At 42.1% G+C, this 18768-nt stretch overlaps 1 protein-coding gene across 3 annotated transcripts in view; it reads left to right on the forward strand.

Moving 5' to 3' along the window:
• The first annotated feature begins 1473 nt into the window (after positions 1-1473).
• SREK1 (splicing regulatory glutamic acid and lysine rich protein 1) overlaps positions 1474-18768 on the forward strand; it is a 59393-nt gene continuing 42098 nt past the window's right edge. Inside the window, exons 1-2 of one of the 3 annotated variants that reach the window (XR_004646211.1) lie at positions 1474-1709; positions 15738-15871. Coding sequence is in view for 2 of the 3 variants with exons in the window: in XM_034774290.1 (XP_034630181.1) it covers positions 1549-1709; positions 15738-15871 (295 nt within the window). In the remaining variant the exon portion in view is untranslated. The remainder of the gene's footprint in view (positions 1710-15737; positions 15872-18768) is intronic. The other 2 variants (XM_034774290.1, XM_034774291.1) reach the window with 2 other exon arrangements.

The following is an 18768-nucleotide window of genomic DNA, read 5'->3' on the forward strand; positions in this document are numbered from 1 at the left end:
CACATCTGGCATGTAAATATCTTGCGATTCTGGCTACAACAGTGCCACGTGGAAGCCTGTTCACTTTCAGGTGACACTATAAACAAGACGTGGGCAGCATTATCTCCTGCAAATGGTAACCAAACTTTTTTGTCTGAGCAATTGGCTGAAGGAGGACAGAGTGGACTTGTAGGTTCTAAAGTTTTACATTATTTTATTTTTGAATGCAGTTATATTTTGTACATAATTCTACATTTGTAAGTTCAACTTTCATTATAAAGAGATTGCACTATAGTACTTGTATTAGGTTGTAATAAAAAATAAATATAAAATGAGCACCATACACTTTGTATTCTGTGTTCTAATTGAAATCAAGAACATCTAAAAATATTTAAATAAATGGTATTCTATTATTGTTTAACAGGGTGGTTAATTGTGATTTTTTTTAATTGCTTGACAGCCCTACTATTTACCAGTGTGGGCCATATCTACCTGTATGGCCCTGAAGATGTCACATAGCTCAGTGGTTCTCAACCTGTGGCCTATATCAATCTAGTTTTCAGATGTACAGCGGGGCTGAGATAGGATATGGGGCATCCAAGTTCAAGTGCCTGCTCCAATGCGTATTGAAAGTGGCACCGCTTCTACAGAGAAATGGAAAGAGCCCACTACCAGACTATCCCATTGCCTAGGGAGCACTCTCCAGCAATGTAGGAGGTCCAAATTCAGATTGTTGAACCTGCCTGGGAGGGTTCCCTAACCACTTGGCTAAAGGCTACAAGGGAGGCTGCTTTTCTCAACATGGCCAAACCCAAAAGACCGGAAATGGGTGAAACGAACCCTTGTTTCAATCTGACAAAGTATTTTCAACGTTTCATTTTGCCAAAAAAAGTTTTAAAAAAAATCACTGTTGGTTTGCCTTGACTGACACTGAGAACAGCTCACCTGGGCCAGGAACCAAAACTCCACTGGGCCCAGCTCTGCCTTAGCCAGGAGACCCCTGCCAATGGGTCAAAAAGCCAACGGACAAAGTTCTTCACCCTGTGCAGGCGCGTGCTCCGGGGCCGGCGGCGCCCGCCTGGCAACTCCTTGGCTTCAGCTGCACCCGCTGTGCAAGCGGGAAGGGCACAAATGGAACTGGGTTGGTTGCCGCTCCCCTAACGCCGGCCGAGCCACCAGCAGGTTCCCGGCTCCGCGCTAGCGCAGCACCCGCCCAAGCCGCTTTGGCCGCCGTGGGTGGCGCACAGCACGTGCCCGGTGGGTGACCCGCGGAACAGGCCGGACCCAGAAGGCACGCACGGCCGCGCAGCAGCCGCCCCCCGCGAAGCGACCGGCAACGCCGTGAACCTCTCGCAGGCCCAGCCCTGCGCCTCGACGCCTCCCCCACGGGGCTAGGGGAGGCTGGAAAGAGAAAAACCGCCACTGCCACTGAGTAGCCGATGTCGTTGCTAGAGCGTCCCCACGCCGGGACATTCTAACAAGCACCGCACGCTCTTCTCTATGGTTGGCCCCGCCTCCTGAGCCCTTGGCTGCGAGTGCACAGCACGGAGCAGTGGTGTAGGTGCTGCCATGATGAACAGCGGTGGAATCGGGGTGCCGCTCGGCTTCCCCTTGGGCCCTACCTCCGTCATCCAAGTCACCAACCTCTCCTCGGCAGTAACCAGTGAGCAGATGCGGACGCTCTTCGGCTTCCTGGGAGAAATCGAGGAGCTGCGCCTTTATCCCCCAGAGTAAGTGAGGCCTTGCCCGGGCCATAGAGAGGGTGAGGAAGAGAGGAGCCCAGAGAGGCTTGTGGGATGCCGCGGAGGCCATCTTGGTTATGGGCGGCCGGCCCATCTCCTTGGGGATGGGGTCACGTGACCCCATTTATTTGGGCTTTGCCGGTCTATGGGAAGGAATGTTGCCCGAAGCTAAGATGGCGGCCGCCGTCCGCGGCCTGGGAACTTGCCCCTCCCCCAGCCACAGGGAGGGAGCCGCGGGGTCTCTGTTGTCTCCGCTCCGACCCAGAGCGGCCTCTGTAGCCTAGTAACCGGAATCAGGGCTGCGGGCTCCCGACGCGTCAAGTGCCTTGGGCTCAGCGACTGTAGAAAAGTGAACCTGAGTCGTCCCCCGCCTGCTGTCCTGAGACTTCCCTGAGCCCCCCAGTGTGGGGAGTTTCCTCCTCCTTACACCGCCACTCTGGCCCTTGCCCTGAACCTTCGCCCACTCTGGTCTCAGTCCTGAATCCTCCCTCCGCCCCCCGTGAGGGCGCACTCCTCTGAACCTACCCCCAATGATGGGAGCCTCCTCCCACTCTCACCCTTGCCCTAAACCCCTCCCCAGTGAGTGGAGCTGTTCTCCACCCCCCTCCCGTCCCTGCCCGATGAGGGGGGCCTCGTTTCTTACTCCCTCTCTCGGCCTAAACTAAAGTCCACCCCAATGGGGGAGTCTCCTCTCTACCATCTGGCCCTAAACCTCACTCTGGTGGTGGAATCTCATCTGTTTATAAAGAATATAAGCTCAGAAGTAGTTCCAGGTTAACAGGTACTACTATATCTGTCCCTAAGCCCACCTACCATTTTTTTTTGTTTTACAGTAAGTGTTGCTCTGTAAAAGGTATACACAAAGGGGAAAGTGATTATCACTTTTAAATAATGAAACTGGCCTTACACTAAGTGTTCTGAAATGTTTACAGTAAACAAGATTGAAAAAAGAGAAAAATAACTAATCTCTTTTAACTATAATAGTCTTGAGTTCTGTGTGAATGTGTAACGACAGTACGTAAAACATTTTCAGACAGCATGATTTTTTTTTATGGTTTAAATTGAATGTGTTCCTTTTAAATATTTGCTGGACTTATGGGTAGGACTTCACAGCAGCAAATAGGAAAAGGAAAAAGTGCCTTCTCCCAGATGACATATCTGTCCTTTGAAACTGAAAGTATATGTATTACTGAAGGTTTGAAAGCTATAAATAGGAATGGGAGGTAGGGGGAAATAAGGATACGTCCATCAAAATATATTGGACTAGGAAATTTCTAAATGAGGAAAGTTTAAAAAAAAAAAAAAATCCAAAATGAGATTTAAGATCTTATTGACTGACATACAATACAATCTTCTATACCCACAGGGAGAGACTTAAAATAGCCTTAACATAGCACTTATATGCTATATTTTATTTTAAAAGTGCTCTACAGATATTTGCTAATTAACATGAGTTTTCTTCCAAATGTATGGTTGGATGTAGCTGTTGATCTCATTTATTATTGTTTTATATTGTAAGATTTAAATAAAGTGGATGCTCCTTTCACACCATAGAGAAATCTGTTTATGCAATATATAGTATATATTTAAAACTTAAATTAAACTGAAATCCAATACCACAGCAAATCTTAATTTACATGTGCATGTTAAAAGGATTTAAACCTCAGCTATGGTGGATCCATTCTGTGTTCAGAAATTTTGTGGGATAGAGGATATATTCCCATTTTTCTGTAATTTTATTTTAGATTTTATTTTATTTAAACCTCTTTTAAAATAAAAAGAAATCCATAATCTAGTGCCAAATGGTACTGGAGTTCCAAGACTTGACATGGTTTGCAATTAATATTTTAGATAAAACTGAGGATTTTAACTAATTTCTTTTGTGAACCAACAATAACATACTTGTTGACAATTTAAAATTAAAATAAATTAAAAGTAGGCTTTCTAAACACAGCAGTCATTTGAAAAGCACTTTTTTAAACATTAAGACAAGCACAGGGTGTGTGTGTGTGTGTGTGTGTGTGTATAGCTAGATATATCTATATATAGATATATATGTATTAGTAACAAAAGCATATTTAGGAAAAAGTCCTTTGAGTTAACAAAGTGACAGCAACGAATATCAGACAGGAATTCAGTACAGAATGTTGAGAATACTTTTCTGCTTTCTTTTTGTTACATATTTATTGGGTTTAGATTTTAGAATGGAAGTACATTTCCAAGAATCTTCCTCAAAGCTTTAAGAACAAAAAAGTACACATTATGAATAGTAAAGGGTCACTGTTAAGCAGTTTGGGTTCAAAATAGAAGAATATTTTAATATTTTTTAAAAATTCAAGTGATGATAACTTTTATTTGGATTTACAAATTTAGGTGTAGCAATTTCAACTGCAGTGTGGCAGCATGGTACTGCACCCGAGAAGAAGAAAGTGAAATTGACTAAAAAAAGTGAAGCTGACTATTTTGTCTTCAATTTCCAAGTAAAATAAATAAATCAAACAGAAATGATGATAAAAAAGTTAGATTTTAAAATTTTATCTGGTTTCAGTTATCTGAGCTATTGGTGCATAGATAAAAAAAATTACTCTTTTAAAAAAAAGTTTCATTGTTTTAACTTGACAGTGTCCGTTTGAACTCCCATACTTTCGGATGGAATTCACAATATTGGTTATCTTAGAGATCACCTGTCCACTATGTGGCAATTAAGATCTTCAGGATCACTCTTGTTGGTAGTTCCTGGAATTGTGCTATGTCCGACAACGGTGATGGGGCATTCTCAGTTAAGAGGCTCACTTTTGGAATAAACTGTCTCTGACATACCAGAGCCCAGATTTGATGACCTTAAGGAAACAACTCTCTTTTCAGTTAGATCTCCAAGTGAATGGCATAATTCGGGGCATAGAATAAGTGAACCTCAGGTTCTGCCATGAATAGCAACTCTTAAGTGACAAATATTTAGATACATTTTTTGAAGTGCTGTTTCATGTTTAAAAGTGACAGTTTAAAAATGGTTCTGGGGGCTTCTATTATTATTTTTATTATGGTAGTGTCTAGAGGCCCCACTTGAAATCAGGACCCTACTAGGCACTGTACAGATGCATAGTAAATGACAGTCCCTGTTCCGAAGAGCTCACAGCCTAATTGAACAACACAGAAAAGGGGTAAGGGAGAATTATTATCCCCATTTTCCAGATGAAGAAATGAGGCAGAGAGAGATATTAAGTAATGTGCTCAAGATTTCTCAGTAATATTCATTTTCTGTCATTGAAACCATATTGAATGTTTATTTCACAAATAAAAAATATTTTAATGGCCAGTTTTGCAAACTAAGTCTCAACTCCGAGAGTCAGTGTGGGTTTTTTTCCCTTGTATGCATCCTCTCCGGTAATAGTTTTTGTAGGATAAATTAGGGCTAAAGAGGTGCTTCTGTAATCCCTTGCCTTTAACGAGTTTGCACATATATAATTGATTTTAACTTCTGTTCCAGTTCTACTGGTGATTCACAAGAATTGCTATAATCCATCTCTCTCACTCTCTGCTGTGGAAGCTATACCGTGCTAATAGTAGTAAAATTCAATACAAGTTCATTTTAAACTGCAGTCTTGCTGTTGGATCCGTGCAGACACAATGGTCTGCCTATGAAGATCAGATTACAGGATTGAGGTTGTGATCTCTAGAGCCTCAATTGTGCAAGATTGTTGTTGGGGCAGGGGGGTGTAGGGGACAGCAGTCTTCGTATCTGGAGAGAGCATGCAAGAAGTTACATGATTGGAGCTCAAAGTAAATAGCTATGATTCCTAACATGAATCAGGAGCAGATCAGTTGAATATGAAAGTATAGAGTAGAACTACATTTTAATGGTTGTCAGGCACCCAGGTGTCTCAGCAATGGGTGCCATATAAAAATACATAAATAACATTAAGTATAGCAAAACCCCAATTTTCTAATCGGGAATCAAAATATTATGGCCTCTTCCAGATGATTAAATGTTTATTATTAAATAAAATTATAAAGTAACACCCCCCCCCCAAAAAAATTCTATCATTTTTGATCATAGAGGCTCAATTTAAATGTATACCTCAAATTAAAAAACATAGTAAAAGAACAAAAAATGTGCCACTGTGGCTAAACAACAAAGTAAAAGCAGCAGTGAGAGGCAAAAAGGTATCCTTTAAAAAGTGGACGTTAAATCATAGTGAGGAAAATAGAAAGGCACATAAACTCTGGCAAATGAAGTGTAAAAATATAATTAGGAAGGCCAAAAAAGAATTTTAAGAATAGCTAGCCAAAGACTCAAAAAGTAATAGCAAAAAGTTAAGTACATCAGAAGCAGGAAGCCTGTTAACCAGTGTGGGGCTACTGGATGATGGAGATGCTAAAGGAGCACTCGAGGACAATAAGGCCAGATGGTATTCACCCACGGGTTCTGAAGGAACTCAAATGTGAAATTGCAGGACTACTAACTGTCATCTGTAACCTATCATTTAAATCAGTTTCTGTACCTAATGACTGGAGGATAGCTATGTGACACCAATTTTTAAAAAGGGCTCCAGAGGTGATCCCGGCAATTACAGTAAGCCTGACTTCAATACCGGGCACGCTGTTTGAAACTGTTGTAAAGAACAAAATTGTCAGACACATAGATGAATATAATCTGTAGGGGAAATGTTTTTTGTAGAGGGAAATCATGCCTCACCAATCTATTAGAATTTTTTGAGGAGGTCAACAAGCATGTGGGCAAGGGGGATCCAGTGGATATAATATACTTAGATTTTCAGAAAGCCTTTGACTTAAGAACCTCAGCAAAGGCTCTTCAGCAAAGTAAGCTGTCAATAGGATAAGAGGGAAAGTCCTTTCATGGATTGGTAACTGGGGTTAAAAGACAGGAAACAAAGGATAGGAATAAATGGTCAGTTTTCAAAATGGAAAGAGGGGTCTGTACTGTGACCAGTCCTATTCAACATATTCATAAATGATCTGGAAAAGGGGGTAAAAGTGAGGTGGCAAAATTTGCAGATGATACAAAACTACTCAAGATAGTTAAGTCCCAGGCAGACTGCGAAGAGCGACAAAAGGATCTTTCAAAACTGAGTGACTGGGCAACATAATGGAAGATGAAATTCAATGTTGATAAATGCGAAGTAATGTACATTAGAAAACATAATCCGAACTATACCTATAAAAAGATGGGGTCTAAATTAGCTGCTACCACTCAAGAAAGAGATCTTAGAGTCACTGTGGATAATTATCTGAAAACGTCCACTCAAAGTGCAGGGCAGTCAAAAATGCTAACAGAATGTTGGGAATCATTAAGAAATGGATATATAATAAGACAGAAAATATCATATTGCTTCTATATAAATCCATGGTACGCGCATGCCTTGAATACTGCATGCAGATATGGTTGCCCCATCTAAAAAACTATATATTACATCTGGAAAAGGTACAGAGAAGGGCAACAAAAAGTGATTAAGGGTATGGAACAGCTTCTGTATGAGGAGAGATTAATAAAACTGGGACATTTCAGTTTGGAAAAGAGACGATTAAGGGGGATATGACTGAGGTCTATAAAATCATGACTGGTGTGGAGAAAGTAAATAAGGAAGTGTTATTCACTCCTTCTGATAACACAAGAACTAGGGGTCACGAAATGAAATAAGTTGGCAGCAAGTTTAAAACAAACAAAAGGAAGTATTTTTTCATACAACGCTCAGTCAACCTGTGGATCTCTTTGCCAGAGGATGTTGTGAAGGGCAAGACTATAACATGGTTCAAAAAAGAACTAGATAAGTTCATGAAGGATAGATCCATCAATGGCTATTAGCGAAGATGGGCAGGGATGGTGTCCCTAGCCTCTGTTTGCCAGAAACTAGGAATGGGTGACGGGATGGATCACTGGATGATGATTTGTTCTGATCATTCCCTCTAGGGCACTTGGCATTGGCCACTGTCAGAAGACAGGATACTGGGCTAGATGGACATTTGGTCTGACCCAGTACGGCCACTCTTATGTTCTTATGTCATCCTTATATTTTCTCTTTGCACAGTACAAGCTATCAATTCTTTAGTCCAATCGTTAAATTAAAATATGTTACATATAAATATTTAAATCTCTCAAAGTTACAATACTATTCTTGTGTGATACCAATTTTGATCATCTTTTGATTGTTTTTAACTTACAGAAAAATATGGGCTGTGATTAAAAAAAAAAGAAGAGGAGAAAAATGGGTCTATAACTATTATCCCATAATATTGCTATGAACTAATGGAAAGAATTAAGTTTTAACCCATTTTCCACCAGGAAGCACAATGAAAAGTTTGTAGGGGAGCACTCCTCACTGCTTGACAGAAGTCTTTAATTTTTTCCATTCTTGCAGGGAATGATCATTATATAATAGTTTCAGATTCTTTCCAACAATATAGCCCCTTTGCAGTGCTGTGATGGGTAGAAGAAGGATGCCCCTGTTGTAGGAGAATTGGTGGCAAAGAACCCAGCATAACTGGCTACAGACCACCCTACTCCCAACTTCCCTGTATAGGGAGGACAAGGGCTTGTTTGGAATATCTGGCACTGTCCAGCTGGCATTCTGGTCATTGTAGCAGTGTCACAGCTCTGCTGTAGTTAAGCTTAAGACCAGCTTTCTGTTTAAAGCTTGACTGTTCTGAGTGCTCTGAAATCTACAGGTTAGTTGCCTTGAAATTTGGTGTGCAGCATGGGATATGACTAGTGACCCAAAGTTGGGACCATTTGATCAACAGCTTCCTGAGATATAGCCTCTGGGATCAGAGGAGGCTTTTCTTAAAGTGGACAGATTTTGGCAACCTGTTTTTGCTCACAGGTACAAATCAAACCAGGTCTTAGATCATTGCATAAGGGTCTCAAATGCTTGAGGATTACTCCAACAGAGTGCATGGCACCCACCAGCCCTTGGGGGAAATCAAATTAAAACAACATTTGAAAGAAATGTTGCTTCTCCTGTTAGTCATGCAAAGGCTCATGAGCCTATTTATACACCTAATGGATTATATTGAGCATGTGTGGACAGAGGAATAAATAGGATTGTTAGTCTTTAAAGTTTCACACCAGCAGTATAACCAGTAGTCCTTTGAACATGACCCATTCTGCCAGCATCAGGCCTGGTCTACACCTAAAACTTGGGTCAATCTAGCTTTATCTCTCAGGGCTGTGAAAAATTTCACGCCCTGTGAGATGCAGTTAGGTCAACCTAACCCCCACTATAGATGCAGCTAGTCAACCTCGCTACCACCTCTCAAGGGTGTGTATTTACTATAGCAACAAACAAACAAAAAACCACTTCCATTGCTGTAGCAAGTGTCTGTACTACCGCAGCATAGTTGCAGCTCTGCCACTGTAGTGTTTATAGTGTAGATATAACCTTGGTTCAAGTCACATCTTGTGTAGCAATATGGAAAAGATTGGGTGGCATGTTGCTGAAATCTCTGAGTGAGGCTTTTTCAAATTTTATTTTGGGGGAATATAATCAAAGTATTTTTGTTTAAAAAATAAATATGCGAATGCTTGCTGGCAGGGGAGTAGAGGAATGGAGGGAATAAGGGTAAGATGAAGGTTTAGAAGTGCAAGAAGGGGTGGATAAATGGGGATGGGTAATATGGGATGTGAGAGCGGTTGGGGGCTTTGGGGAGGTACACATGGGGCTGAGTGGCAGAAGGGCTGGGGGAAAACAGGTATAGGTGACTGTTGACCTCACATTTTCCCCTTCTGTATATATGCCAGGATCTGGGTGGTCTGAACCCCTCTCTCTATCCCTCGTGAGCTGGGATCTGGGAGTCTGCACCCCAGCAGGCACTCTCTGCCCCCTGTGTGTGCCAGCACTGGGCCTCTGAGAGTAAATATATATATAATTCTCCTTTTAACATCATCCGTGGACAATATTTTTTGTATGTATATGCCGTGTACCAGGACTTCTTGTGCTAATAGACTATTTATGGGTCCTACCATCTTCTTCAGTCCAAGACTGTGACTCTTCTTTTTTAATGGCAGTACTGGAGACAGTTTATAGCTGTTCACAAGACCCAAAGGCTTGCTCACACACCGCATACTGGCTGTCAGCACTCCTCCCTCACCCATTGAACTCCCTGCTTTTAAGCATTGGTAGCAGTGAGCAGAATCTTTTTACCTCATTCCATCGTCTGCCTTAGGGGACCAAATGGCTTCAGGGGCTTTACTTCCCAAACAGGACCATCCACTACCTTCCTTCGCTCTGTTTATTTCCTCCTGCGTTATCATGGCAGAGCAAGCCAAAGGTTAAGAGGTCCCTATGTGAGGAGACACCCAGAAAATACAGAGGAGAAGCTCTGCCAGACTTGGTCCCAACCCACTGTTGCTTTGCTAAGGCTCAGTGTTTTGTATGGCTTTTAGTAACCTCTCCATTCCCTTGCAGCAGCCGAGATTCCTCTGGAGAGACCACTGCAAAATCTGTTCAGTCCTCTTTAGCTCTTGAGTCTCACCAAACCAGACCATTCAAGACTCTTTGGGGTAAATCTGAAAAGCTACCTGATCACTTGCTCCAGCCCACCTCTGAAGGGCGTCTGGTCCCATCCTAATCTCTTAAGTAGGTAAATGAGTCGCTTGGCAAAAAATTGAGTATCCTTTTTCCCCAAGAGAAAGATCTGGGCTCTTAGGGATGTTTCCTTGTTCTTTCTCTCCACCTACATTTTAGATGATGATTAGCCTGCTTAGCTGAAGTTCCCTCTGACAGCAAGCTGGGTCCTCTAAGGTAATACAAGAACATCTTCCTTATGAGTGTGACTACACCCCCACAAAAGACAAAAGTAAACCCTAAAAGCCAAAAATCTCATCTCCTTCCTTCAATTGTAGCTCTTCTCCTAAAGAATTGGTTTTGGATCGCAATAACTCTGAACCAGAGAAGCAGAAGTCTCTCTTTCTCTCAGCTGTTTGTGACAATAGGGAAGAAGGCAGTAGCCCCATAGAGTAAATGTGCATGTGCAGACTAAAGCAAATACATAAAATTAAATCAGAATTCACCTTTTTCCTTCTTTCCTCGGTTTAAGAAGTCGTTTGGGAAACTCCTGACAAAGGAGAAGGCTCAGTCAAAAAGTTCAATTCTTCAACTTCTTGATCTTCCTTAAAGTTGATGTAGCAGTGACGTCCCTGGCAAAGATTGTGGTAACTCCTGCTAAGGGGAATTTCTTCCTAACCGCTCTTCAACAGACTGGGTGATAGAAGAAACCCTTAGAAAGAATATTGAAACTTCTTCATTAACTCTTAAAGCTTCACTGGCAACCGTGTCAGATCAACAATTTTCAGGTGGGATATCTTAAACAGTTTCAACCCTCAGAACCATGACAAATACAGTTAATAAATTCATACATCATAAGGCCAGAAGAGACTATTGTGATCATCTAGTCTGACTTCCTGTATAACGCAGGCCATAGAACTTCCCAAAGTACTTCCTAGAGCATATCTTTTAGAAGAATATCCACTGTTGTTTTAAAAATTGTCGAATGGAGAATCTTGGTAAATTACTCACCGTTAAAAATGTATGCCTTATTTCCAGTCTGAATTTTTCTAGCTTCAGCTTTCACATGCTCCCCCCACTCCAGCCCGCAGAATTCCTGTGCTTCCCTGCTGAAAACAACAGGGAAGCAAAGGGAAGCCGCACCAGGGGGAGGGGATGACCATGGGTGCAGTTTTTTTGGGGGGTTGTCCCCCCAAACAAAGGCAAGGCATGGGGAGGCACACAGGTTTATGTGCCACTGCCCCCCCCACCCCCCAATTTCTGCAAGCGCAGAGATGCCCATCTGAAGGAGGCTTCCTCTCAACTCTGCTGACGCTGCAGTTCTATGCCGCCTCTGCAGCTGAACGCTGCCTCCTGGGACCTAGTGCCAGTCGCGCTCTCCTTCTGTGTGCTGGGAGCCTTCCTGTTTTCTGTGCAACAATGAGTGTCCATGGTGGGGCTGGATAAGGGGTGGTGGAGGGGGAAAAGAGGGAAGAGAGGGTGGGGAGAAGAAGCAGTGCAAAAGGAAGGGGAGTGGAATGGCAGGGGATGAAGAAAGGAATAGGGGAATTGCGGGAGGAAAGCGGAAGCCCATCATGCAGCGTCCCCTCGGCAGCAACTGGGGCAGCAACTGTTAAGCAGGCCCATTGAACCCTCTACACTTGGACTCTTCTGAGCCCCTCATACCCAGATCCCCACCCCACTGATCCCCCAAGCAGCTGCACCTGGACCCCCACCCCATCAAGCTCCACTCCCCTAGCACCTGGATCCCCCCCACAGAGCTCCCCTCACCCCCTGCTGAGCCCCAATCACCTTCACCTGGATCCCCTGCAGAGTCCCATTGCCCCTGCACCTGGAACCGCCCCAACAAGCCCTTGTGCATCCAGATCTCCCACTGAGCCACATGCACCCAGATTGCCCCACACAGAAGCCTCTCAACCCACACCTGGATTCCCCCACACTGAGCCCCTCCACACTTGGATCCTGCTGGGCTGAGCTTGCCCACCCACACCTCATGCACCTGGCGCAGAGGGGCAGGCCCAGCCTGGTGTGTTTGGGTCAGGTGCAGCCTCACTGCCGAGTCCCTGTACCGGGGTAGGTGAGGGCTTCAGGGTGATCTCCCACCTCAGTGCAGTCTGTGGCCTGTGCTGCCATGCTGGAACCACATTTATTTATTGACATAAAATTTGCAGAAATTTAAAATATTGTGTGCAGAACTTCTAATTTTTTGGCACAGAATTCTCTCAGGAGTATTTTCCATAAAACCATGTTGATTTGCATTAATTACACTGTCTTCCTTTAGTTCTTTATTAATCAGGTTCCATATCAATCGCTCCATTATCTTGTTCAGGATCGATGTCAGGCTGACAGGTCTATAATGACCTGGGTCATCCTTTTACCCTTTTTAAAAATCAGCATAATGTTACGTTTCTTCTGATCTTTTGGAACTTTTCCAGTGTTCCAAGGCTTATTGAACGCTCCTCAGCAAGCTCCTCAGCCTGCTCTTTTAAACCTCTTGTATGCAAGACTTTAAAATGTCTAAATGACTGAATTGGCTTCTCTATCAGCTTTCCACTACTCTTCTAATAAGAGTGATTCAGAAGATAAAAGAGGAGGTGGCAGTGGTCTTGGGTCCATTGTACTCCGATCTAGTGGAAGATTGCATGGAGATTTCTGGGACATCATCTTTCCTGGAGGCCTGCTTATGCATTTCAGTCAAAACTACATGAACCTAACAGCTTGGTGTTAGTAGCAAACCCTAAACAAAATAAGAGAGGCCTCTAGAGTAGTAAAGACTCTTATCTTCATGCAAGGTTTCCACTCTCTTTTAAGCTATGCCAGTGTTTAGACAGGATTCTGCAACTGGTGTCAAGATAGAAAGATCAGTCTTTGAAAACAAAGGAGTTCAAGGTCATCTGGATTTTTTCATAGCAAAAATGTCGAACATCTGGCCTACAGGCCAGATCTGACTGCTTGATTTATTTATTTAGCAATATGGCATATTCAGAGTCTACTAAAAAAAGAACAGGAGTACTTGTGGCACCTTAGAGACTAACAAATGTATTTGAGCATAAGCTTTCGTGGGCTACAGCCCACTTCATCAAAAGCTTATGCTCAAATACATTTGTTAGTCTCTAAGGTGCCATAAGTACTCCTGTTCTTTTTGCGGATACAGACTAACACGGCTGCTACTGTGAAACCTGTCAGAGTCTACTGAATCTAAAGCATTTTGGGGTGGGGACCCAACCCCCCAAAAACCCAGTAAATCTCTAGTCCTTAGGGGTTCAAAATTAGCCTTTTAAATGTGAACCAAGAATAAATTGATTTCTTATCAATTTCATTCCTTCCTTAAATACCTGGGCCACCCAAATCCTCCATAGCCAGGTGGATACATATTGTGTCGCAGAAGCTTACTCAGCTGCAGATAAACCAGTTGCAATAGACCTCAGAGCCCACTCCACATGTTTCTCTGTGTATACCATTCTGCTTAGGGGTGTGCATTTTTCACACTCTGAGCAGCATAGTTATGCTGGCCTAATTATTTAGTGTAGACCAGGCCTACATTGTTCCGCAGGAGCATTCTTTTGTGGGAAGGTGAATCCAAGAAGTGGTTCCAAAGTAGCGTAATGCTGCTAATTTTAGGAAAGAAGGGGAAACATGCTTTTTTCTGTTCTTCTGATCTCTCACTCACCTATTTATTTTTTCTTCCCTCTTTCTGTGTGCCAAATGCCTCTGATTGGGGGAGAGGTCAGATCCAGAATGGCAAACTTTTTACCTAATGATTATCTTTCTGGAAATGACCCCCTCCACTCCAATCTACTCATGCTCTAATATTTAAGTGCCCTTGGGTTGCTATGTAATGATACTTCAGGTTAATTTACATAGTTAATATGGTGAAATAAGGCATTTCTGTTGAGAAGTTTATGTTCTGTTAATTAGGATTTAGTAATTGCACACAGTTCTGGAAGTACTCAACTGGAGTGAGGACTTAAAGGGTGTAAGCAACCTCAAGTGCCTCATGGAAGGTGTGAACTGTTTCCAGTATTTGCAGGAAGAGAGCCACTGTTTAAATATATCTGACAGGGGTAGAGGCCAGTCTCAGAAAGGAAATAATCAAATTCCATTGTTAGCTGCTTTATTAAAAGACATTATCATATGAGCTTCTTCTAGGTCTTGTTGAATGCAATTCGCAAATCCCAATAATATCCCATTTTGTGTCTGTTCTTAATCTTTTAAGACCTCGAACATACCACTAATCTGCTTTTGACATGAGGAATATAAAGTAAATATTTGTACAATGGATACAAACCCTGTTTAGAGAACACTTCTGAAAAATTTATTTTAAAATTATTTTAACTGATTTCATTGTGCATAGTTAGACTTAAAGGATTATATATTTTTATCAGTACATGTCGGCAAATGTCGATTTCACCCTAGGCATGCAAATATTTTCCTCAATAACAATAAAAATTTACAGATAAGCAAAGTTAGAAAAATGCTGCTTGAGAATTTACTAGAGTTTGATTTAAGAATATTTACTTTGTCAATATCACATGTTAAAATATACAATTTGGTTTTTTATTACTATAAAGTTTTATCTTATTTAATTTTAGTAGATGCTAATATTCAAAAAGTATTGTCCAACCACTCTATAATTTTCCCCAATTGCAAAAATTTTAATAGATTAAAATAAAAAAAGCTTAAAAATTAACATCAGTATTATCCCTCAAAATTGTTTTTTAAAAACATTAACTTCTGCCAAGCCTATGCAGAGCATATGGTACATAGATATGAACTTGACTGGTCAAGACCATGGCATTTAGAAGAAATAAGGCTAAAACCTTGATTAATAGGATGTCTAATGAATGTGCTGACAGATTTCTTGTTTTTTGTCTTACTGTGTTTCACCTTAATCTGATCTGTGAGTTTTTTCATGACAAAGTTATTACATACTTTACTGCACCATGCTAAGGTAGCTGATAGAGCCCTTCTTTCCACCAGTAAGCTAAGACCAATTTTCCTGCTATTGGAGAACATTTTTTTATTAACAAGAATGAACAGGGTCTAATTAAGGGCATAGACACGAAAGTCAATTAATATGTGCTGATGTCTGGAGGACTCACTACAAATGACTCAATTTTGTGTTCTACAGTAAGTGAACAAAGGCTATTTGGGAAAAGAAAGATTAAATGTTCTCCATTTATTGACAAGTGTGCTATAGTTCAATTTACAGTATGATTTTTGGATTATACTGATAAATGTTCTATAGCAGGTTTTCTAAAGGCACTAGTGCCTTATTAATAGAACTCATAGCTACACTCTGCCACTACTAAATCCTTTCTAAGAGGAAGATAGTACCATTTTTGTGTGTGTGGATGAGAAATGAGTGATTCAGTTAATTTTTGCTATAGGTGTCTTCCTGTGAATGTATATAAGTAAACTAAAAAAGACTTTTGAGGAAAACGAAAATCTGTGTTTTCATGACACTAATTGATTTTTCCTTTTTATTTTGCAGCAACGCTCCTCTTGCCTTTTCCTCCAAAGTATGTTATATTAAGTTTCGTGAAGCATCAAGTGTTGGTGTGGCCCAGCATCTAACTAACACCGTTTTTATTGATAGAGCTCTGATAGTCGTACCCTGTGCAGAAGGTTGGTATTTCAGACATTCTTCTGTAATGTTGGTCTTTGTCCTGTATGTTAATAGCTTTCCCAGAAACTGGCAAGTAACTGTTGCTCTTCTTTTTATTTTCCCCCCTCATCTTTTTGTAAGCAAAATTTTAGATTTGAAAAAGGTAAAAAGAATAAAGTGTTAGAAGAAGTAGTAGTAAAATATGTTGGCTACACTTTTAAACATCTTTTGTATACATTTAGCTGTAACTATGCATAAGCAAAATTAATAAGTTAATTTAAATTAGTAGTTTTATTCTGGTTTTCCATACTTGTATATGGAAATACTTGAAAAAACTTTATGAAATAAGACTGCTATCCTCCAGTCTGATCCACATGAGCGGACCCTTATGCCTATCCAGAGTCTTCATTCACATCAGTGTGCTCCTGCAAAGGTGAGGGAGTCTCCCTGCACAGATCAGATTGCAGTTCAGGGCCTAACTGTGCTTCGGTTTATTGTTGTTTTAAAAGAGTTTAGTAATCCTTTTAGTATTCCTCTTAAATTATAACATCAATTAAGCTGCAACTTCATTTGGGACCGGATTTGTAAAGGCATATATAGGAATTGCTGCACTCAGCATTGCAATACCTAACTAGTTTAGAAATCAGTCTCCTTTCCTAGTGAGATTTAGGCACTGTGGAGCCTAAATCCTTCAGAAAATGAGACTGAGACTTTTAAATGAGTTAGACATTGTAGTGCTGAGTGTAGCAATGCCTATATGCATTTTTAAATCAGAGCCTAAAGCTAATTTTTTGATAAATTATTTAATCAAATCTTTAAATAAAACTTCAGAACTGGACTGTTGTCAGGAATTCCAGTTCTAATGTTAAGTACAGACATGACTAAGTATTTTGTCAATTTGGGTTTCTCCAATAGAAATATTTTCAATGTTTATGGTTCCATTTACTACTTGAATATAAAACGTTTGAGTTACTAGTTAAGCGCTTTGCAAATTGTGGTCTTGATACTGCAGTCTGATGCACATAGACAGATCCCTGCACATATGCAGAGCCCCATTGACTTCATTGGGATGCCATGTGACATTTAGGCCAGGTCTGCACTTAAAATTTAGATCAACATAGCTACGTTGCTCAGAGGTTTGAAAAATCCGCACTTCTAAGCACTTCTATGCTGACCTAACCCACTTTGACGATGCAGTTAGGTTCCATCAGTCTAGCGACTGCTACTCAAGGAGGTGGATTACCTATAGTGACAGGTAAAACCCATTCCATCGCTGTAGGAAGTGTCTACATTATGGCACTACAGCACCATAACTATGCTGCTTTAGTGACTGTAGTATAGGCAAGCCTTAAGTGTCTGTCCACATAGATCAGATTGTAGGATTTGGGCCATAAGTCCATAGAAATCACTTTCTTAAACCAGTGGAATTCAGCCATCTTTAGGTGTACATACCAGCTGTCTTACCTTGCACAGGAAATCAGAGTGAGCTAATGGTAATCTGCAAAGCTAATACATCTGTTGAATGCCACCACTAACCAAATAATCAGTTAGTTAATAAGTCTTAATTGATCTTTAAAAAAAAAAATACTGTTTGGCTCCACAAAGTCTATTTTTGGCTTCTTTGGGTTTGTTAGCAGTACCCTCCAGAAAGCTTTATTTTGGCACAGCAAACATACCAAGAGTTGTTGCTTGAGTTCTATGCCTACAGCGGAGGTGGGCAAACTTTTTGGCCTGAGGGCCACATCAGGGTTCCAAAACTGTATGGAGGACTGGGTAGGGAAGGCTGTGCCTCCCCAAACAGCCTGGCCTCACCCCTTCCCACTTCTTGCCCCTGACTGCCCCTGCCAGGACCCCAACCCCCATCTAACCCCCCCTGCTCCTTGTCCCCTGACTGCCACCATTTCCCCCCACCCCACCCCCCGGGACCCCTCGCCCCTAACTGCCCCCTGGGACTCCACCCCCTATCCAACACCCCCTGCTCCCTGACTCCTCCTACCCCTATCCACACCCCTGCCCCCTGACAGGTCCCCCGGGGACTCTCATGCCTATCCAACTGCCCCCCGGGACCCTCTGCCCCTTATCCAACCTCCCCGCCCCCTTATCATGCCGCTCAGAGTACCAGGACTGGCAGCTGCACCGCCCGGCCGGAGCCAGCCACCGCACTGCCCAGCAGGAGCTTGCAGCCCTACCGCCCAGAGCGCTGGTGGCACTGCAAGCTGAGGTGGTGGGGAAGGGGGGAACAGCAGGGGAGGGGCCGGGGGCTAGCCTCCCCAGCCGGGAGCTCAAGGGCCAGGCAGGACGGTCACGCAGGCCGATGTGGCCCGCGGGCCGTAATTTGCCCATCTCTGGCCTACAGAATGATCCGTACTGGGATGTCTGTAGCAAACTCAGCAGAGCAAGCAGACTTTCATGGATCCTTGAAAGTATTTTTTTAAAGGTTATTTAAATCTTATTTATGTGCTACTACACCCACAACCATGTTAATTTGTGCATACAGCACATATTTCTGAGCTTCATGGAGTATAGGTTTTGATTTTTTACATTTACCTTTAATACAGGGATGGTCTAGACAGTATTTGGTCCTGCCATGAGGGCAGGGGACTGGACTCGATGACCTCTCGAGGTCCCTTCCAGTCCTAGAGTCTATGAATCTATAAGTCAGGGAGAAAAGAATAATACTGTATCCAATTGAAACTGCAAAAGGAATCCAGGTAGGCAGAAGATATCTGATGAGCGTTGATACACTTGAAAAGGTCACACAAGATCATTCATGAGGATGATCGGGAACAATTTTAGTTTTTATGTCTCATCTAGAAAACTCAAACACTGGTTCAGTACTACCAGAGGGGGAAGATTTGCTTCCTAATGAATCAACACCACTCTTGGGTTTTTCCTTGTGATGGGGTCATGGCAGCAG

This window comes from Trachemys scripta, chromosome 6 (genome assembly GCF_013100865.1).
Source record: "Trachemys scripta elegans isolate TJP31775 chromosome 6, CAS_Tse_1.0, whole genome shotgun sequence".
In the NCBI taxonomy this organism is placed as follows: Eukaryota; Metazoa; Chordata; order Testudines; family Emydidae; genus Trachemys; species Trachemys scripta.